General features: G+C 47.7%; 1 protein-coding gene across 1 annotated transcript; it reads right to left on the minus strand.

Annotated features, from left to right (window-relative positions):
- Positions 1–524: 524 nt before the first annotated feature.
- On the minus strand, positions 525–23,439 carry MYLK2 (myosin light chain kinase 2; the record flags this gene model as incomplete). Its single annotated transcript, XM_083380148.1, has 10 exons — positions 525–605; positions 3,895–4,027; positions 5,685–5,837; positions 7,342–7,470; positions 9,799–9,869; positions 11,975–12,116; positions 15,716–15,825; positions 15,941–16,034; positions 17,477–17,582; positions 23,331–23,439. Coding segments are annotated over 10 exons (1,128 nt in total), but the record flags the coding sequence as incomplete, so codon positions are not given.
- Between the last annotated feature and the right edge of the window lie 3 nt (positions 23,440–23,442).

Raw genomic sequence — 23,442 nt, forward strand, 5'->3', positions numbered from 1 at the left:
AAAAAGTGGATTGATTATATCCAGAACAAATATGGGACTAAAAAGTTTCACCTAGCATTTGAATAAGTTTTCTTTTCTTTTTTTCCCCTTTTTATATGTAACATTAGTATTGCTTGTAGTCATTTTATATGAGCTAGAGGGCGATAGAATTAATAGTTTATTGTTGTTAGGATATGGATGTTTATGATTGTGCTTTGTTTTTATACCTTGTACTTAGCTCTGGGAAGTGGGGGGGGGAGGGGGGAATGGGGGGGAGGGACAGGGAGGGTTAGGTAGGGGTGGGGGGAGGGGAGGGATGTTAAAGATAAAATGTACTGTAAAACTTTTCAATTAAAAAAAAAAAGTCTCGCCACTCCCCACTACGCAACCCTAGGCGGGTGTGTGTGTGTGTGTGTGTGTGTGTGTGTGTGTGGCGGCACAACAAACACAGCACTGTCCAAGCTTCGGGAGGGGAGGGGGCGAGGGGGGAGGTCCACCCTCCGTTCCTCTCTCGCGCAGGTCCGGCCTGCCCCCCCCCCACCGCTTCACACCCCCAGCGCGGTCAGGGATCCGGAGCTGGTGATCTTCTTGAATCGGTTGGCAGCGCAGACGCCGATGAAGTTTTTCTGCGGGGAGGGAAGAGGAGGGTGAGAGCCGGGAAAGGGGAGGTTGGCAGGTCAGGGGGGGAGGGGAGGGCGCGGGGGGGGGCGCCCTTCAAGGTCCTCTGGGCTGGGTTCTTTTTTCCCCCCGCAGGCGCTTCGTGACCCAGGTAGGGCATGTCATCAGTGCTAGCGGGGTTGGGGGTTTGCGAGGAGGAGGAGGAGGAGGAGGAGGAGGAGGAGGAGGAGGAGGAGGAGGAGGAGGAGGAAAAAATGGGACTCTGGGTGCTCTCTGAGCTTCATTATTTTCTTGCAGGCATTGCATGACCCAACTAGGGAACATCATCAGTGCTAGAAGGGAGGAGGAGGAGGAGGAGGAGGAGGAGGAGGAGGAGGAGGAGGAGGAGGAGGAGGAGGAGGAGGAGGAGGAGGAGGAGGAGGAAGAAGAAAAATGGACTCTGGGTCCTTGGTGCTCTCTGAGCTTCATTATTTTCTTGCAGGCATTGCATGACCCAGCTAGGGAACATCATCAGTGCTGGAAGGGAGGGGGGGTTGTGGAGAGGAGGAGGAGGAGGAGGAGGAGGAGGAGGAGGAAATGGACTCTGAGCTTCATTGTTTTCTTGCAGGCATTGCATGACCCAACTAGGGAACATCATCAGAGCTAGAAGGGAGGGGGGTTCGCTCTCTGTTTATACACAGGTAGCTTGCAATCAAACAATAAACAATACCACAATCAAGGAACTATCAACTCAGACAAACAATCCAAAAGTAAACAAATGCCTAATCAACGAGCCAGCAAGAAGAAAACACTTTAACACTGACAGGGCAAGTAAGTCACTTGTATACAAACAGATCAAACCCTCCATTCCCTTCTAGCACTGATGATGTTCCCTAGTTGGGCCATGAAACATCTGCAAGAAAACGCCAAGCTCAGAGAACACCAAGGACCCCACAGCCCTCCTCCTCCTCACCCCCATCCCTCCTTTCCAGCACTGATGACGTTCCCGAATGGGTTATGAAATGTCCTGCAAGACAAGAACCAAGCTCAGAGACTATCCAGGATCCCACAGGACAAAAAGAATCCAGACACAGCTGGAAAAGTCACATCACACCGCAGATAAACCCTGTTTCCCAAGCAGAATTTCCAGTCGAAACTCTGGGTCAAGTGGGGGGGGAGGCAGGAGCATTTGGCAATATGAATGAATTCTGCAATTTCAGAGTTTGCATTTTTTAAAATCTATCTGGCAGATTATATATATATATATATATATATATATATATATATATATATATATATATATATATATATATATATATATATATATATATATATATATGCGCAAATTATTCAAATTGCTAATAAAGAATTTGGGAGGCTAAGATGATCATTTCGAACTCATTATGTTCTCATCAGTTAGTCATACCCTTTATCTGAGATTCGAACCCGGCCCGGGTTAAGGAAGCTAAAGCCTGATGATGACGGATGGGATTCCGTCGAAACGTTGCGCCTACACCTTTAATTCTACGCGGGGAAAAACCCGAAAAACCAAGGATCCATATATATATATATATATATATATATATATATATATATATATATATATATATATATATATATACATACACACACACACACACACACACACACACACACACACACACACACTGGCTGGGCCTTCAGATGGGCGTTTATCCAGGGATACAACTTAAGATTTATGCTGCCTTAAAAAAAAAAGAAAGAAGCAAAAACATTTTTTATGATCTGTTTGTTTAGGTACGACTAGTCCCTCGGCGTACAACCACAATTGAGCCCAAATTTTTTGTTCTTTAGCAAGACGGTTGTTAAGTGAGTTTTGCCCCGTTTTACGACCTATCTGGCCGCAATTATTAATTGAATCACTGCAGTTAGTAAGTTAGTAATCCGGTTGTTCAGTGAATCTGGCTTCCCCATTGTCAGAAGGCCGCAAAAGGGGATCATGTGACCCCCCCGAGGACACGGCAACCGTCATAAATATGAACCATCCGAATTTTGATCACATGGCCACGGGGGGGTGCTGCAAAGGTCGTAACTGTGAGAAACGGTCATAAGTCAGATTTTTCAGTGCCGTTGTAACTCTGAACGGTCACTGAATGAATCTGTAATCCTCGACTTGGTTTGGTGACCGTTCAGAGTTACAACAACACCTTGAGAAGTGAGTTATGACCATTTTTCACACTTGCGACCCTTGCAGCATCCCACAGTCGTGTGATCCAGGTTTTAGTGCTCGGCAACCGTCTCATATTTACGACAGGTCGCAGCGTCCCCAGGGGTCACGTGATCCCATTTTGCGACCTTCTGACAAGCAAACTTAACGGGGATCCACTGAACAACCATGTCACTAATTTAACCACTGCAGTGATTCACTTAAACAGCAGTGGCAAGAATGGGTCACAAAATGGGGCAAAACCCAGATTCTCCTGGCCAGCATGGGGGGGACTTCAATTCCCACAATTCCTCAGCCAGTATGGTTGAAGTTCCTCTCCCAGAATCCCCTGGCCAGCATGGGTGGACAACAACTCCCAGAATCCCCTAGCTACCATAGGTGGATTTAACTCCCAGAAATCCCCAGCCAGCATGAACGGATCAACTTCCAGAAACCTCTAGAAAGCATTAGTGGCCTTCAATTCCCAGAATTCTTCCCAGGCCAGCATGCTGGCTGAGGAATTCTGGGAACTGAAGTCCACCCATGTGGCTGGGGGATTCTGGGTTTTGAAGTGGATGGGTGACTCTTCCTTGCCTTTCCGGATTGAGTCAAACCAGACAAGAGGGCACCACGGTTAGTGTCGGGGTTGCAAATGTAGGTAGTCCTCGAATTTATAACCGTTCATTTACTGACCGTTCAAAGTTGCGACGGCAGTGAAAAAAGAGACCTAGGGCCATTTTTTACACTTTGCAACATCCCCCGGGGTCACGTGGTCCCCTTTCGCGACCTTCTGACAAGCAAAATCAAGAGGGGGGGAGCCAGATTCGCTTAACAACCGTGTCACTAACTGAACCGCTGTAGTTGATTCCCTTAACAAAGGTGGCACGGAACGTCGTAAAACGGGGCAAAACTCACTTAACAAATTTCTCGCTTAGCAACATAAATTTTGGGCTCAATTGTGGTCGTAAGACGAGGACCCCTGGAAAAAGAAGTGGGAGGATCAATTCTATTCCTGTGGCTGCCATCTTGACTTTTTTTACCACTAACCCACCCACCCCATCCCGAAGATTCCCACTCCGCAAAGCATCGGGCCAGCTGGGGCCCCCCTCAGCCCCCTCCCAACCGGCTGTTACCTTCCAACGACGTCGCATCACATATCTTCGGAGCAGGACCTGAGATTTGAGCCGTCGGTTGACCCGTTTCGCTTTGTCGGCCAGGTTGTTCAGCCAGGGGTGCTGGAGACACTGGGCTGCACTCATCCTCCCCCTGGGAGAAAGAAAGAGGGGAGGAAGAAAAGAGGACATTACAGGTAGTCCTCGACTTACAACGGTCCGTTTAGTGACGGCTCAAAACCCTGAAAAAAAGGTGACTTAGGACCGTTTTTCAGAGCTACGACCTTTGCAGCATCCCCCCGTGGACACGTGATCAAAATTCGGACGTTTGGCTCCTGACTCGTTTTTACGACCATCGCCGTGTCCCGGGGTGGGTGTCACCTGATCCCCTTTTGCAACCTTCTGACTAGCAAAGTCAGTGGGGAAAATCAGATTCATTTAACAGCTGTGATAGTAACTTTGTAACTGCAGTGATTCACTTAACAACTGCAGACAGAAAGATCGTAACATGAGGCAAGACTCATTTTGCAACTGTCTCACTTGGCAAAATAATAATAATAATAATAATAATAATAATAATAATAATAATAATAATAATAATAATAATAATAATAATAATAATAATAATAATAATAATAATAATAATAATAATAATAATAATAATAAATGGGGCTCAGTTGCAGTCGTAAGGCGAGGACTAACTGTACCCCTCTGTGGCGAGACAAAACCAGCATTTCAGTAGCATTGCAGTTGGCAAAGGGAGTTTTCCAAGATTTAATCCAGCTGGTCTGGCACAGCGGGCATCGCTGCTCTTGGCTGGCTGATTGGTGCCACCTTCTGTCAATCGGCCTTCTTTATATCGTGGCCTTTCTCTAATGGCACTGCGGTCGTGGTTAGTTTGAAGCCGGCTTTAAAGCCACCACGGAATTGGTAAACATCGACTTCAACTTGTTCAGTTATAACTTTTGAGTATATAGAGCCAGTTTGGTCTAGGGCACCAGGCTAGAAAGTGGGAGACGGTGAGTTCTAGTCCTATCTCAGGCACGAGAGCCGGCTGGGTGACTTTGGGCCAATCACCAGGAGACGGTGAGTTCTAGTCCTACCTTAGGCATGAAAGCCGGCTGGGTGACTTTGGGCCAATCACCAGGAGACGGTGAGTTCTAGTCCCACCTCAAGCATGAAAGCTGGCTGGGTGACTTTGGGTCAATCACCAGGAGACAGTGAGTTCTAGTCCTTCCGTAGGCATGAAAGCTGCCTGGGTAACCTTGGGCCAATCACCAGGAGATGGTGAGTTCTAGTCCTATCTCAGGAATGAAAGCCAGCTGGGTGACTTTGGGCCAATCCCCAGGAGACGGTGAGTTCTAGTCCCGCCTTAGGCGTGAAAGCGAGGTGGGTGACTTTGGGCCAATCCCCAGGACACGGTGAGTTCTAGTCCTGTCTTAGGCGTGAAAGCCAACCTTGGGCCAATCACCAGGAGTTCTAGTCCTACCTTAGGCCCAAATGCTGACTGGGTCACTTTGGGCCAATCCCCAGGAGACGGTGAGTTCTAGTCCTACCTTAGGCATAAAAGCCAGCTGGGTGACTTTGGGCCAGCCCCTCCCCCCCAGCCCAACCCATCTCACATGCTGGCTGGAGAATTCTGGGAGTTGAAGTCCAGAAGCTGCCAAGATTGGCTCCCCCTGTTCTACGGCATTCAGGGTTGGTGGGTCAGACATTTGCCCTCTTGTGTCGAGGTGATGAGTGTACTCTAGACTAATTCCCTATTTGAGCCCTCTGCCCATCTGTGAGGGTTGCTCTCCAAAAACACAGACCCTTTTTGCTTGATGATCAAGTTGGAGACAAAATCCTTGGCTTCCTCCGAGATGCCCTCAAAGGCTTCCTCATCGAAATACCACTCCGACAACAGGACGTTGTTGAGGGTTTCCGTGTCGTTGTCTCCCAGGAAAGGGGAGAGACCACTCAACCTGGGAGGGAGGAAGGGAGGGAGGGAGGGAGAGAAGATGAGAACATAAAACTTCTGCAGATGCTGAGGTCCTCCGGGCTGGAAAGAGTCCAGCTCCACAAGGCCAAGTCTGGCTGCAAGGAGACTTCCAACAGGACGTATTTGTGGGGCTGGGCATGGATTACCAAGTCTTCCCCAACCTGCTGGCAGACCTCAAATGCCACGGTGGTCCATCCCAAAGGTGCTTTTTTTTCCAGGAGGCAACTGGACTTTCTTGTTTTTCCTTTGAAGACGTTTCGCTTCTCATCCAGGAAGCTTCCTCAGGTTCTGACTGGATGGTGGGGAAGGGAAGGATTTATACTCCTTGCAGACAGCTGGTCCTTTGCCTTCTTTCGGAGAGTCGTTGAGGCCACTTGGAGGTTTACCTGTGTCCTCAGGGTCTCCTGAGTGGTGCAAATGGAAGTGGAACCTTCTACAACACGGACTCTCAGCAGTTCCAAGAAGGCTCCACGCCCATTTGCACCACTCAGGTGACCCTGAGGACACAGGTAATAAACCTCCAGGTGGCCTCAATGATTCTCTAAAAGGATGCAAATTACCAGCAATCTGCAAGGAGTATAAATCCTTCTATTCCCCACCATTCAATCAGAACCTGAGGAAGCTTCTTGGATGAGAAGCGAAATGTCTTCAGAGAAAAACAAGCCAGTCCAGTTGCCTCTTGAAAAAGTCCCTTTGGGACAACCCTGAGCTGGATGGCTGAGAATCTCCTTAGTTTGGGATGAATGCCCTTCAAAGGGTGCGGGAGCAGGAACAGATGTCCAGAAAAAAATTGCAGACTACAGGAACCATTTGCGCTTCAGATGGAGATGCAGACAACGCAGACTCATCCCCATCATCCTGTGCCTGTCTTCAACCAGGAAGGGCCCCAGGCCAGAAGACATCCTGCAGCCAAGAAGGCTCCACGCCCATTTGCACCCCTCAGGTGACTCCGAGGACACAGGTGAACCTCCAAGTGGCCTCAAGGACTCTCCAAAAGGAGGCAAATGACCAGCTGTCTGCGAGGAGTGTAAATCTTCCCATTCCCCACCATCCAGTCAGAACCTGAGGAAGCGTCTTTGGATGAGAAGCGAAATGTCTTCGAAGAAAAACAGCCCAGTCGCCTCGTGAAAAAGCACTTTGGGACAACTGAGGACACAAGCAAATCTCCAAGTGGCCTCAACGACTCTCTAAAAGGAGGCAAAGGACCAGCTGTCTGCAAGGAGTATAAATCCTTCCATTCCCCCACCATCCAGTCAGAACCTGAGGAAGCTTCTGTGAATGAGAAGCGAAATGTCTTCGAAGAAAAACAGCCCAGTCGCCTCGTGGAAAAGCATCTCTGTGACAACCATGAACTGGATGACTGAGAATCTCTATAGAGACCCCAAATCCAAGTTAACTTAAGCCAGCTTTTGAGATTTTGCAATGGGGTGCATGCTGCAAACCCCTAGATTTAGGGTCACTATGCTCCCCCCTGCACCCCGACTCACAGCATATACGTGATCACCCCCATGCTCCACATGTCGCTGCTGTAGGAGACCGGTTCGTAGCTGACCACCTCCGGTGGCAGGAATTCCGGGGTGCCGAAGTTGACTTTTAGTTTTTCTCGGGGGTTGAACCTGTCCAGGGGAGGAGAAGAAGCTGAATTGGAACGGGCACATTTGAATACAGGTAAGTCCTTGAATTACAACCAAAATCGAGCCCAACGTTTATGTCGCTCAGTGAAAAAATTCGTTACGTGAGTTTTGCCCCATTTTACGACCGGTCGCAAAAGGGGAGCCATGACTTCGGGAGAGACTGCGACTCTCATAAAATGCGAGCCAGTTGTCAAGCATCCGAATGTAAATCACGGGACCATGGGGATGCTCGTCGTAACGGTCGTAAGTGTGAAACGCGTAACGGTCACAAGTGTGAAAAATGATCATTCGGTGCCGTTGTAACGGACATTAAGCGAACTGTTGTAAGACGAGGATTACCTGCATGCCTCCCAGACACCTTTTCACCCTCACCCCTTCCAGGTAAAGCAGGGGGTTGGACTAGATGACCTACAAGGTATCTTCCAACTTTATTATTATTATTAAAGGTGCACCAAACTGGGACCCCCCCCCCTTTGAGCTCTAATAGTTATTCCAGAGTGATCTGGCTAGGTATCCATTCGATTCAAGGGGAGAGGGGAGAGAAATTTGTTTATCTGGTATGTAATGTAGCTAATTTCAGTACAAAAGTCAAACATCATTACTCTTTTCTACAGGTCATAACGTTGTACAAAGGTCAAAAAAATCAAGTATTGGGGGGGAAAACTGACCTTTCCCCCAATGCGTAAGGAGACAAAAATGGATTAGGTTTGGAGAAACTCTTTTACAACAATGTGCCAATCAGACAAAATTGTGAAAACAAAGACCTGGATGAGAAATAATGGGCAGAAACTGTGTTGGTGCATTTTCATTTTCTCCATCAGGAACAGAACACTGACCGAAAAATATCTTTCTAGGTTAAGGTTGAACTGTGGGGTCTTTGGTGCTCCCTGAGCTGGGCTGTTTTCTTGCAGAGATTTCATGACCCAACTAGGGAACATCATCAATGCTAGAAGGGAGGGGGGCTTGAAGAGAGGAGAAGGAGGAGGATGAGGAAAGGAAGGAAGGAAGGAAGGAAGGAAGGAAGGAAGGAAGGGAGAGAAAGAGAGAGAAAGAAATAAAAGAAAGAAAGAAAGAAAGAAAGAAAGAAAGAAAGAAAGAAAGAAAGAAAGAAAGAAAGAAAGAAAGAAAGAAAAAGAGAAAGAAAAGAAAGGATTATGGGGTCCTTGGTGCCCTCTGAGCTTGGCTGTTTTCTTGCAGAGATTTCATGACCCAACTAGATAACTTCATCAATGCTAGAAGGGAGGGGGGCTTGAAGAGAGGAGAAGGAGGAGGATGAGGAAAGGAAGGAAGGAAGGAAGGAAGGAAGGAAGGAAGGAAGGAAGGAAGGAAGGAAGGGAGAGAGAGAAAGAGAGAGAAAGAAAGAAAAGAAAGAAAGAAAGAAAGAAAGAAAGAAAGAAAGAAAGAAAGAAAGAAAGAAAGAAAGAAAGAAATGAAAGGATTATGGGGTCCTTGGTTCCCTCTGAGCTTGGCTGTTTTCTTGCAGAGATTTCATGACCCAACTAGGTAACTTCATCAATGCTAGAAGGGAGAGGGGCTTGAAGAGAGGAGAAGGAGGAGGAGGAAAGGAAGGAAGGAAAGAAGGAAGGAAGAGAAAGAAAGAAAGAAAGAAAGAAAGAAAGAAAGAAAGAAAGAAAGAAAGAAAGAAAGAAAGAAAGAAAGAAAGGATTATGGGGTCCTTGGTGCTCTCTGAGCTTGGCTGTTTTCTTGCAGACCTTTCATGACCCAACTAGGTAACTTCATCAATGCTAGAAGGGAGAGGGGCTTGAAGACAGGAGAAGAGGAGGAGGAGGAGGAAGCGAAGGACTGTAGGGTTCTTGGTGTTCTCTGAGCTTCATTACCCAACTAGGTAACATCTTCAGTGCTTGAAAGGAATGGGGTTTGTGGAGAGGAGGAGGGGGAGGGGAGGAGGAGGAAGAGGAGGAGGAGGACTGTGGGACACCTTCAGTGCTTGAAAGGAATGGGGTTTGTGGGGAGGGGGAGGGGGAGGAAGAGGAGGAGGACTGTGGGATCCTTGTTGCTCTCCAAGCTTGGTTGTTTTCTTGCTGAGATTTTGTGACCCAACTAGGTAGCATCATCAGTGATACAGACAAAGCACGAAGCCCCCTTCTTTCCTAGCGCTGATGATGCTCTCCCGTTTGCTAATGAGACGCCTGCATGAAAGCAACCAAGGGGCCCAACAGAACAGAGCGCCTCAGAGGTGCTCAATGAGAGACAGAGAGACAACCCAAATGGGCTTGTCCTTCTCTGGCCCAGCAGAGGAGAAGGCACACGGTCAGAGAAAGGCCTGTCCACCCTGGTCCCTCTTATTACCTTCGGGCAAATCCAAAATCAATGATCTTCACCATGTGGCCAGTGGACGTCACACACAGGATGTTCTCGGGCTGCGGAAAAAGGGAAAAATGGGGTGTCCACGTGCAAGTGAACAGAAAGGTCTTTGGGGGGTTGAGACTATTGACAAATCTGTTCTTTAACAACAACAACAACAACAACAGAGAGGCAGGCCCCTGCCACGTCGCACCTGCCAGGCTTAGCAACTGTGGATAAGAAAGATGGAAAAAAGTCTGGATCGTAGATGTGTTAGTGTGCCTGGAAAGAGCAGAAGAGGAGACGAAGGGCTGGGGAACGCAACAAAACACAAAGACCCGCAAACAGAAATAGAACGACTGTGGTAAACGAATGCAGAGGGAGTTTCAAAACGCCTGAAGCATCCCTTGAACCCCGTCGGCATTGACAAGATCCCCATCAGTCAATTGCAGAAGGCAGCCTGACTTGGAAGAGCTGAGATCCTCTGACGATATCTCTAACCCCATCAAAGGACCACCTCTGCCTAATCCCAGATCGTTGGAAAGGATGGGTGGGTGCAAAAACACCAGATCCAGTCTAAACAACTGGCTGACTGTGAAACCAACTATAATAATAATAATAATAATAATAATAATAATAATAATAATAATAATAATAATAATAATAATAATAATAATAATAATATTGATATCAGTCAATTGCAAAAGGCAGATTTACTTGGAGCAGCTGACATCCTGTGACGATGCATTTAACTCCATCAAACAACAACTGGCTCTCCCAAGTCCTTGGGAAAGACTTGATAGGTAGACAAAAATGCCAAGTCCACTCTGAACATCTGGCTGATTGTGTTGTGATTCAGGGTCAGCCTGTGGGTTCAGCAGTTGGGTCGGACGACTCAGAGGAGGAGGGGGGTGTTGAAGACCTTGCTGAGGGGGTTGAAGATCTTGCTGATGATAGCCCTCAGGCAGGCCCCTCCCACTTGGTCACCATGGAGACCCAGCTGTGTGAGCCTGACAGTGTGGATGAAGATGACCCACAGCTGGCCCTGTTCAAGGACGCCCGACGCAGGAGGCAGTCAAGTAGGAGTAAACAGAGGAAGGCAATGGGGCTTCTCGGAAGGAGGCAGAGAGAAGCCACGCCCTGAACTCTTTATAAAGGGAATGTGTGGGGAGGGCTGGTTTGATGAAAGCAACCGCTCAGATAGTGTTTCAAGGCTCCTGTATCTTGGTTCGTGTCTTGTTTGTTTTTGTTAGTAATAAATTTGGCAGACGTTTTTCCAGCCTCTTGCCGTTTGTAAAGAGGTTGCCTTTTCTGCAGGGCCGGTAGCAGGCTGGTACAGAACAGATTGTGCCACCAACCATAATAACAACAATAAAAGGTAATGCTAATAGTGATAGGTCCCTCGGGTGCAATCCTAAAACATCTGGAGCACCGCTTCAACACCAATGGCGTTGGCAAATTCACCATCGGTCAACTGCAAATGCTAAAGCTTAAAGCACCCGGCTGACCCTTACACACACACACACACACACACACACACACACACACTCACACACCCAGACACGTTGCAAAAAGCAAAAGAATCTGGTACATTTTTGAGGGGCTGCCACAAAGAAGCGGGGGGTGGGGGGAAATCAACCTATTGCCCAAAGCATCACATGGCAAGACAAGAAACAATGGGTGGAAACTTATCAAGGAGAGAAGCAACCTAGAACTAAGGAGAAAATTCCCAGTGGTTAGAGCAATTAACCAGTGGAAGGGCTTGCCTTCAGAAGTTGTGGGCGCGCCATCACTGGAGGTTTTTAAGTAGAGACTGGACAGCCGTTTGTCTGCTTGAGCAGGGGGTTGGACTAGATGCTCTCCAAGGTCCCTTTCAACCCTATTATACTATGTTCTAAGTTGTGGGCGCTCCGTCACTGGAGGTTTTTAAGTAGAGACTGGACAGCCATTTGTCTCTGAATGCTATAGGTTCTCCTGCTTGAGCAGGGGGTTGGACTAGATGACCTCCGAGGTCCCTTCCAGCTCTGTTATTCTGTCATTCAGTTACATTCAGCCTGGGCCACTCTGGGAAGCCATATGCAGGCAGCCATGATATCTGGAGCCCTGGCACGCTGCCCCCATCGATCGGGCCCACAGCCTTCCCACACGGTTTGGCCTTCTGTAGCACTTGCGGAGCGCCTACCTTGAGGTCCAGGTGGACCACCCTCATGTGATGCATGAAGAGGATTCCTTCGCAGATCTGCCGCACAAAGACCATGCAATCCACCTCGGTCAGTTGGTAATCCTCGTCAATGATCCGTTCAAAGAGTTCGCCACCTTCCACGCTGGATGGGAAATCAAGGCTGGGTCAGGACAGCTCATAAGGCAGCCACCCCCAGGAGCATCGGGACAATAGACTTATACATCGCTTTACAGACCCCTCTGAGTGGTTTTACAAAAACAGCCTGTTGCCCCCCCCCAAGAATCTGGGTCCGCATTTTACCAACCACGGAAGGACGGAAGGCTGAGTCAACCATGAGCCGGTCAGGATTGAACTGCCGGGGGTGGGTAGAATCAGCTTGCAATCCTGTATTCTAATCACTGCACCACCAGATATAGAATAGGTGATGATATATAGAAGATAGACAGACAGACAGATATAAAAGATGATAGAGATGATATAAAGATAGATAGATGATAGATAGATAGATAGATAGATAGATAGATAGATAGATAGATAGATAGACAGACAGACAGACAGACAGACAGACAGACAGACAGACAGATAGAGATAAGATGTAGAGATAATAGATACATAGATGACAGATAGAAATATAGAGATAAAAGATAATAAATGATAGAGAGAGAGATAGACATAGAGATAAAAGATGAGACAGAGATGATAGAGATGATAGATAGATAGATAGATAGATAGATAGATAGATAGATAGATAGATATGATATAAAGATAGATAGATAGATAGATAGATAGATAGATAGATAGATAGATAGATAGATAGATATGATATAAAGATAGATAGATAGATAGATAGATAGATAGATAGATAGATAGATAGATAGATAGATAGATAGATAGATAGATATAGATAAGATGATAGAGATGATAGATGACAGATATATAGACATAAAAGATGATAGACGAGAGAGAGAGACAGAGATAATATAGAGATAAAAGATGAGAAGAGATGATAGATAGATGATAGATAGATAGATAGATGATAGATAGATAGATAGATAGATAGATAGATAGATAGATAGATAGATAGATAGATAGATAGATAATGACAGGATGGATAGATAGATAGATAGATAGATAGATAGATAGATAGATAGATAGATAGAGGAGGTGGGTAGAGCAATAGCACTTAGACATATACCGCCTCAGTCCTCTAAGCGGTTTACAGAGTCAGCCTGTTGCCCCCTCAACAATCTGGGTCCTCATTTTACCGACCTTGGAAGGAGGGAAGGCTGAGTCCACCTTGAGCCGGTCAGGATCGAACTCCCAGCTGAGGGTAGAGTTTGCCTGAAATACACCATTCTGACCACAGACCCCCAGGACTCTAATATGGCCTTTCCTTCCTCTTCCTTTTATGGTAGTGGGGGATAAGATTTCTCAATGCTATCCAGTCTGACCACCTCCCCCCATTCCTTCTTAAGGCCTTGGGAAAAAATTATTTTCTTTCTACCTCCTTGGGAGAGTTTGGCACAACCACACACATTTATCCTGACAGGCAGTCCTCCACTTAACAAGCCATAAAGGTCATAGGCGGTTGTTAAGTGAGTTTTGCTCCATTTTATGAGACCTGTCTTGCCTCAGCTGTTAAGTGAATCATTGCAGTCGTTAAGTGAGTAACATGGTTGTTAAGTGAATCCGGCTCCCCCATTGACTTAGCTTGTCAGAAGGTCGCAAAAAGGGGATCATCACGTGACCCCGGGACACTGCAACCGTCATAAATACGAGTCAGTTGCCAGGTGTCTGAATTTTGATCATGCTGCAATGGTCGTAAGTGCGAAAAATGGTCATAAGTCACTTTTTTTAATGCTGTTTGTTACAATATTTAAATTTAGTAGCTGGAACAGTGAGGTTGTACAATGAGCCAGAACACACAGTTATAACTGATTGGTTGGAGTGTGTGTGTGTGGGGAGGCAATTTGCCCTGTGATTGGCTGCTGTGGGTGTGAGGAGGCGTTTCCCTTTTTTCCCGCCTTTTTCCTTTTTTGTGTGCACTCTCTTATTTACCTCATGATGTTTGCCTGATTGTCTCAGTTTACTGTGTATATAGATACAAAATAGATTTATTTACATAAAGCTACAGTGTCTCTGACTTCATTTGGACACCAGCTGCCCAATTCCCAGACTTATGACCGTTGTAACTTTGAACGGTCACTAAAAGAAAGGTCGTAAGTCAGGGTCAGCAATTCCCTGACCTATGACCGCTGTTACTTTGAAAGGTCACCAAACAAAAGGTTGTAAGTCGGGGTCAGCAATTCCCTGACTTATGACCATTGTGAATGGTCACTAAACAAAAGGTTATGTCAGGGTCAGCAATTCCCTGACTTATGACCGCTGTTACTTTGAATGGTCACTAAACAAAAGGTTGTAAGTCGGAGTCAGCAATTCCCTGACTTATGACCGCTGTTACTTTGAACGGTCACTAAACAAAAGGTCATAAGTCAGGGTCAACAATTCCCTGACTTATGACCATTGTAACTTTAAATGGTCACTAAACAAAAGGTTGTAAGTTGGGGTCAGCAATTCCCTGACTTACGACTGTTGTAACTTTAAACGGTCACTAAATGAAATGTAAGTGGGTGGGGTCACCAATTCCCTGATTTACGACCGTTGTAACTTTGAATGGTCACTAAACGACGACTAACTGTATCACCTGCTCCTTTCCACATCCTGACTTTTCAGTCATGAGGACTAGTGTGTGAGCGGCTGCAGAAGAGGCTGCCTTCGGAACCATCCTCCACAGCCGCCTTTCTGTCAGTGCATGTGGCTCCCAAGGAAGCGAGCCCATCCGCTTCAAAGGCCCCGAAAACTCGGCTGATCTCTGGTGCTTCCCGCCATTTGCTTCCTGTAATGGTACTTTAAACGAAGAGATGCTTGGAGTTTACCCACCTACAGATAGTCCTCAATTTACAACATTTCATTTAGTGACCATCCAAAGTTACAACACCAGTGAAAAGTGTGACTAGGACCGTTTTTCACACTTATCGTAGCATCCCCAAGGAAAACGTGATCAAAATTCAGACGCTTTGCAACTGACTCATATTTATGAGGGTCGCAGTGTCCCGGAGCCATAGTGATCCTCTTTTTGTGACCTTCTGACAAGCAAAGTCGACGGGGAAGACGATTCACTTAACAACTGGGTTGCTAACTTGTCAACTGCATGGATTCTCTTAGCAACCGTGCCAAGAAAGGTCATCAAATGGGGCAAACCTCACTTCACAAGCATCTCATTTAACAACAGAAACGTCGGGCTCAGTTGCGGTTGTATGTCGAGCACTACCTGTAAGTCCTCAACTTACAACCATTCATTTAGTGACTGGAGTTACAAAGGCACTGGAAAAAGTGACTTACAACCGTTTCCCACGCTTATGACCGTCGCAACATCTCTATGATCATGTGATCAAAATTCACATGACTCGTTGTTATGACGGTGGCAATGTCCTGGGGTGGCGTGATCCCCTTTTGTGACCTTCTGACAAGCAAAGTCAACGGGGAAGCCAGATTCACTTAACAACCCTGTTTCTCACTTACTAACTGCAGTGATTCGCTGAACAGCTCTGGTCGTAAAACGGAGCAAATGTCTCGCTTAGCAAGAGACGTTTTGGGCTCAGTTGCGGCCGTAAGTCGAGGACTGCCTGTACGTGAGACCAGTGCCCCCCTCCTGCCCCCACCCCCTTTCAGGCCACTCACAATTCCATGAAAAGCATGATCTCCCGGGGTGTCTCGATGGCGTCGTAAAGTTGGATCAAGTTTCGGTGGTTGAGCTGGTTCATCACATCAATTTCAGCTTCGGCCGTTTCCTGCCGGAGAAAAGCTGCGTTGCAGGGACCGAAGAGGGGAGTGGGAAGGAGGCCAGTGGCCCTGGCAGCCCCCACCCCTCCATAAGACGCCCCCAGGTCCCCCCAAAAGGCCTACCCGGTCTTTGGGGCCCTGCTTCTTAATGATCTTCACAGCCAGTTTGAGGCCCGTGTCCTTCACCGTGCACCTGCGGACTTCGCCAAACTTCCCCCTGGAGTGGGAGACGGGGAGGGAAAGCTCGGTCTGCGCCTTTCGTTGGCACTCATGCTTTTTATCTTTCGGCTTTTATGGCATTGTAAGACACCCAGAGTCACGCTGGATAGAAGGAAGGAAGGAAGGAAGGAAGGAAGGAAGGAAGGAAGGAAGGAAGGAAGGAAGGAAGGGAGGGAGGGAGGGAGGGAGGGAGGGAGGGAGGGAGGGAGGGAGGGAGGGAGGGAGGGAGGAAGGAGGAGGAAGGAAGGAAGGAGGGAGGGAGGGACAAAGGGGAGGAGGGAGGGAAGGAAGGAGGAGGGAGAAAAGGAGGGAGGGAGGAAGGAGGAAGAAGAACGAAAGAAGGAAGAAGGGAGAAAGAAGGTGGGAGGGAGGAAGGAAGGAAGAAAGGAAGGAGGAAGAAGGAGGGAAGGAAGGAAGAAAGGAAGAAGGAAGGGAGGGAAGGAAGGAAACAAGGAAGGAGGGAGAAAGAAGGAGGGAGGAAGGAAGGAGGGAAGGAGAAGGAGGTGGAGGGAAGGAAGGAAGGTAGGAGGAAGGGAGGGAAAGAGGGAGAGAAGGAGGGAGGGAAAGGAAGGAAGGAAGGAAGGAAGGAAGGAAGGAAGAGGCATTTCTTCTAATATGCTTCTCAATAACCTTCTTCTCTTTCAAGACTCCCACCTCAAGTTTCCAAGTTAGGCAAGAGAGAGCGAGACGGTTGGATTCACACAACCTGCTAAACTCAGGTCAACGGAAATTCCGTGAGCTTCATTCCCACAACAGCCTGCAGGTGACCTTTTTTTTGGGCGGGTGGGCTAAATGCATGCTGCAGACCCCACCCAGGGGGGCAAGCGGAGCTCAGCTGCTGAAGGCAACGAAGACAACCAATCAATCCAGTAAGCGGGTTTACAGCAAGCCTCAGACGTAGCCTTCCTTTCACCCAGAAGGCCCTACGGAGCAGGCGGGGCGCGTGAAAACATGAAGGCCTCCCCTGCCACCCTGAAGTGGAAGCCCCGCCCCCTTTCTGCCATGTACATTAAAAAGGCGGAGCTTCCCTTGTGCGTTCACAGCCGCATAGCATAGCATAGCATAGCATAGCAGGCTGGGGAATTCTGGGAGTTGAAGTCCACAAGTCTTAAAAGTTCCCAAGTTTGGACCGCCTACAACTCTCTACAACTCTGGACAAATGGCTGTCCAGTCTCTTCTTGAAGACCTCCAGTGATGGAGCACCCACAGCTTCTGAAGGCAAGCCCTTCCACTGAAGAACAGAGCAAGAGATTTGGAAGGGACCTTGGAGGTCTTCTAGTCCACCCCCTTTTCAAGCAAGAGACCCTCTTTCATTCCGGACAAATGGCTGTCCAGAATGTCTTCTCGAAAACCTCCGGTGGTGGAGCACCCACAAAGCGCTTCTTCCACGGATGAATCCTTCTCACTAGGGGGAAATTTCTCCGCTGGGTCCTTCCTTACCCTCCCAGGACTTCCTTCGTGTTCAGTTTGTAAATATCTTTGAAGTCTCCGGTCCTCAGTGTGACAATGCGATGGGTGAAAGGCGCAGGGGGCGGGGGAGTGTCATCTGGAAGAGAGAAAGAGAGGGGGGGGGTGTTTGAAAGAGGGATCAGCTCATTTCTGCTCTGAACCAGGTTTGTGTACGGCATCCATGCTCCGAGAGTGACATCTAGGGGCCAGCAAGGTGGTCTGTGCCTGGCTTGTCCCAAGTAACCAGGTGGGTGCAAATGGATCATAGAATCATAGGCTTGGAAGGGACTTTGGAGGTCATCTAGCCCAACCCCCTGCTAAGGCAGGAAACCCTATACCAGGGGTAGGCAACCTTGGCTCTTTTATGACTCGTGGACCAACTCCCAGAATTCCTGAGCCAGCATGGCTCAGCTTAGAAACCTCTCCCTTTCCCCTCAGCGTGGCTGGCTCAGGAATTCTGGGAGTTGAAGTCCACGAGTCATAAAAGAGCCGAGGTTGCCTACCCTTGCCCTAGACCAGGGGTGTCAAACTGCTGGTCCGTGGGCCAGAGCATCACGGAGAAACCGCGCCCATCCCATTGCCGGCAATGGGAAAAAGTTCTGATACGTCGCGCGACGTCATGTGACGTCGCAAGTTTAACATGTCTGCCCAATCTCTTTTTTTTAAAAGCCTCCTTCCTCTACAACGTCTGAAGGCAAACCATTCCACTGATCAAATTGTGCTCAGTGTTAAAAAGTTTCCCCTTAGTTCTAGGTTGCTTCTCTCCTTGACTAGTTTCCATCCGTTGCTTCTTGTACGGCCTTCAGGCGCTTTGGAGAAGAGCTTGACTCCCTCTTCTTTGGGGGCAGCCCCTCAGATACTGGAAGACTGCTATCACGTCATCCCTGGTCCTTCTCTTCATTAAACTAGACATGCCCAGTTCCTGCAACCGTTCTTCATAGGTTTGAGCCTCCAGTCCCCTGATCATCTTCGTTGCTCTTCTCTGCACCCTTTCCAGAGTCCCAACATCTTCTTTACATCGTGGTGACCAAAACTGGATGCAGGATTCCAAGTGTGGCCTTACCAAGGCCTTGTAAAGTGATATTAATACTTCACGGGATCTTCTATCCCTCTGTTAATGCAGCCTAGGACTGCGTTGGCTTTTTTGGCAGCTGCAGCACACGGCTGGCTCCTATTTAAGTGATTGTCAACTAGGACTCCGAGATCCTTCTCACAGTCACTACTATTGAGCAAGGTACCACCTATACCAGGGGTAGGCAACCTCGGCTCTTTTATGACTCATGGACTTCAACTCCCAGAAATCTGGGAGTTGGTCCATGAGTCATAAAAGAGCCGAGGTTGCCTACCCCTGACCTATACTCTACCTGTGCACTTGGTTTTTCTTGCCTAAATGTAGAACCTTACTTTTCTCACAGCTGGATTTAAAACATTTAAAACTTATCAACATCATTTAGATAGCTTAGTATATTGTGTTTAGAAAAAGGAAAGGGGAAAAAATTCTATTAATATTTTGGGAATCAGTCCTGCAAGTATAAACTTATTTGGCTTATTTGTCCAAAGCTGAGGATAATGTCGAAAAAGTTCCACTACCTTTCACATGGAAATTTTGTAATATTTATATACTAAAACTTTCACTCCTAACCTGGTTATTGTACTTATATACACAATTCCTGTTGCTAAGTGAGACAATTGTTAAGTGAATATTGCCCCATTTTATGACTTATTTCCCTCACGGTTGTTAAATGAATCACTGACTAGTGACACGGTCGTTAAGTGAAATCCGGCTTCCCCATTGACTTTGCTTGTCAGAAGGTTGCAAAAGGGGATCGCATGACTCCAGGATACCAAAACCATCATAAATATGAGTCAGTTGCCCAACGTTGGAGTTTTGATCACCTGACCACAGGGGATGCTGCAACGGTCATAAGTGTGAAAAACAGTCACAACACCCTTTTTTCAGTACTGTTGTAACTTCGAATGGTCACTAAAGGAACGGTTGTAAGTCGAGGACCACCCAATAGTTCATTTATTTGTTTTTGCTTGTAAAATTTAGAGGCCGCCCGTCTTACCTCAGGGTAACTCCTGGCGGCTTGCAATCATCAAGGATAAAAACGATGTAAATTAATGACATAAATAGGTAAAGGTAAAGGTTCCCCCGCACATGCGTGCTAGTCGATTCCGACTCTAGGGGCCGGTGCTCATCTCCGTTTCAAAGCCGAAGAGCCAGCGCTTGTCCGAGGACGTCTCCGTGGTCATGTGGCCGGCGTGACTAGACGCCAAAGGCGCACGGAACGCTGTTACCTTCCCACCGTAGTGGTCCCTATTTTTCTACTTGGATTTTTACATGCTTTCAAACTGCTAGGTTGGCAGAAGCTGGGACGAGTATCAGGCGCTCACTCTGCTACGCGGCACTCGGGATTCGACCCGCCAAACTGCCAACCTTCTGATAGACAAGCTCAGCGTCCTAACCCACTGAGCCACCGCGTCCCTCAATGACATAAATAAGTTAGCACAAAAAGTCCAACCCTGCAGTGCAATTAAAAGATGGAGGCGGAGGGAGCAGCAGGGGGTGTTAATCGATCAACACCCCCACCGTTATGTTCCGCCTGTCATGGTTCCAACAGATGAAACTCTTCAAAAGAATTTCGAGGCATTGTTTACCTTAAAGGATCTTTTATTCAAGAAAACGAAGTATCGGCACTACATAGTTAAAGCCCTAAACTGAATTCCCCTCCCCCCCTCCGCCCCCCCCCCGGCACCAAGTAGCAAAGCACAATTCCCTTCTCCAATTAACAGTCATAAATCACATTCCCCAATTAGCTTGAAGCGCGGGCTTTCTCCCCAGCTCTCCTGCCTGCCAATTCTTTATCAACGCTGGGCTCAGTAACCTTGATTCTCACGCCAGGTTTAGTGTTGTTATGTCTAGCTGGACTCTCATCCACATCCCGCCCCCTCCCAGCATCAACGAACTCTAAAAGCGAAAGAGAAAAATGGCTGCATTTTCATCTGTTGTCAAAGCAAGAACATCCGATGTTGGCAGCGTTGACACCCCCACTGGAGGGTCTTCAGGCCATTCCAAAAAGGTAGGAGGGTTGGGGCCAACCTCACATCAGGGGCTCAAGACCCTCATGTTTCTGTAACAGGTAGTCCTCGACTTATGACCCCAATTGAACCCCAAATTTCTCTTGCTGAGTGAGATGGTTGCTAAGTGAATTTCGTCCCGTTTTAAGACCTGTCTCGCCGCAGTGGCGAAGTGAATCACTGCAACTGCTAAATTAGGTCGTTAAGTGAATCTGGCTTTCCCCATTGACTTTGCTGGCCGGGAGGTCGCAAAAGGGGATCCCATGACCCCGGGGGAGGACGCTGCGACTGTCATGACTATGAGTCAGTTGCCAAGTTCTGAATTTTAATCACAGAACCAAAGGCCTCCTGCAACAGTCGTGTGAAAAAATGGTCAGAAGGTCCCTTTTTTCAGGGCCGTTGTAACTTTGGATGGTCACTAAATGAACTGCTGTAAGTCGAGGGACTACCTGTACTATTCTGAAGTATAGTAGGCTGTATATATTTATATGTGTGGACACATATTTGTATTTCTGCACAAGACCAAGCTTTAAGAAGAAATGCATCCAAAGCCAGAATGGAGAAGAACAGCAAATGTTGTCTCTGCAAAGAAGCTGAAGAAACAGTGGACCAACAACTGCTGCAGAGATCGCCCAAACAACGGCACGACAAAGTAGCCACAACGGTTTCTGCAAGAAACACCAGTTGCTTGCAAGCAAGGACTGGTGGGACCACAAAATAGAGAAAATCCTAGGAAATGAAGAAGCTAAATTGCTCCGGGACTTTAGAACGCAAACAGACAGGCACCCGTCACAAAACACCCCAGACTTAACAGCTGCCAATAAAAAAAGGCAAAATAAATAAATAAATAGTCTGAATAGCGGACGTGACAGAACCTGGAAACAGCAGAAGAGAAGAGAAAAAAAATCATAAAATACAAAGATCTGCAACTAAAAGTGTGGCAAAGGAAAGCCAAAGGGGTCCCAATAGTAATAGGATCCTCGGGGGAAATCCCAAAGTATCTGGAACATCACTTGGACAACCTCGGCATTGCCACAATCCCCATCGGTCAATTGCAAAGGCAGTTTGAGTCGGAACAGCGGACATCCTGCAACGAGACCGCTAACACCATCAAACAATCCACGCCTCGTTATCCCGGGTCCTCGAGAAGGACTGAATAGGGCAGGGGTCCCCAACTTATGGGCCGCGGCCCACCGGCCACCGGGCTGCAGGACAAGCTGGCCAGTGCGCGGACACACTTTGCGCGCACTCAGCCCCACTCGCGCTAGCGCTCTCCGGGCCCATTTGTGCATGTGTGTCGGGCTAGCAACAGCAGCTAGCGCCCACACGCCTACACAAATGGGGCCGCTGGTGCCCTGTGGGTGCGTGTGGCCCCGTGTACAGGCGCGCACAAGTTTCCCAGCTGCTCGCTTTCCTCCAGGCCGCCAGCACGAAAAGGTTGGTGACCTCTGCCATAGGGGCATAAAAATGCTAAATTCGAGTCCAAACAGCTGGCTGACCTCTGTGTGACCAACTGCAGTAATAATACAGGCCATCCTCGACTTACAGAAGTTCACTTAGCGACCGTTCACAGTTGCAACGGCATCTGAAAAATGTGACATGACCATTTTTCACAGTGGCGACTTTTGCAACCTCCCCAGGGTCACGTGATAAAAATTGAGACGCTTAGCAACTGGCATGTACTTACGACGGTTGCCGTGATTCCTTTTGCGACCTTCTGACCGGCAAAGCCAATGGGGAAGCCAGATTCACTTAACGACCGTGTCACTGGCTTATCAACTGCAAGAAAGGTCGTAAAACAGGGCAAAACCCACTTAACACATGTCTCACTTAATGACAGAATCTTGGGCTCAATTGTCGTCGTAAATCGAGGACGGCCTGCAATTAACTGGGGTTTTAATCTACAGGGTGAATTTAATGCTTTTTTAATTGGTTTTAACTTTTGTATGTTTCGATTTTAATTCCCTGTAAACCGCCCTGAGTCCTCAGGGAAAGGGCGGTATACAAATGCAAATATTAAATTAAATTAAATTAAATTGCTTTTTTCTGACTGCCCCCCTGTTGACACTTTTTGGAGGCCAGCTGAAAACTCCAGGCTGTGCTCGACTTATAACCGTTTATTCAGTGACGTTTTGAAGTTACAACATCATTGAAAATAGTGACTTATGACCATTTTTCTCACTTATGACCGTGGCATCATCCCTGGTGAACATTCAGTTGCTTGACCACTGATTCATATCTAGGACAGTCGCAATGTCCCGGGGTTATATGATCCCAATTTGTGTGACTTTCTGACAAGCAAAGCCAACGGGGAAACCACGTGACTAACTTACTGCGGCAAGAAAGGTCGTAATGTGGGGCAAGATGCACCCAACCCTGTCTCGCTTAACGACAGAAATTTTGGGCTCGACTGTGATCATAAGACTACCCCTATTTACAAAGGTCGCCCCGCCCCAGATTGCAGGATCCCCCATTTCAACTTTTTACCAAGTCAGATTCACTTAAGAACCACGTGATTCGCTTAAACACGAAGCGATTCGCTTAACGGCCGCGATGACCGAGGACATAAAATCGGGGAGGACTCATTTTAACAACCACCTGGCTTAGCATCGGAGACTTGTGGTCCGAATTGCGGCCATACGTCAAGGTTTACCTGGACCTGCCGTCCTAAGGACTAGAAACTTGCCAAGGGACGCACGCTTCTCCTTCCACCAGAGCCCTGCTCAAAGCCGGACCTGAAGCCAGCAACCCCTGACGACCTTACCCAAGATCAGGGAGGGGTCTTCCTTGCCAAAGTCCGGAGTGAGGTAGGGGCTGGAGCCCGGTTCCGCAGAGCTGGCAGTCTCTTCGCTTCCGGGGGACGGAGAGACCCCCGG

This window comes from Vipera ursinii, assembly GCF_947247035.1.
Source record: "Vipera ursinii genome assembly, contig: scaffold_376, whole genome shotgun sequence".
NCBI lineage: Eukaryota > Metazoa > Chordata > Lepidosauria > Squamata > Viperidae > Vipera > Vipera ursinii.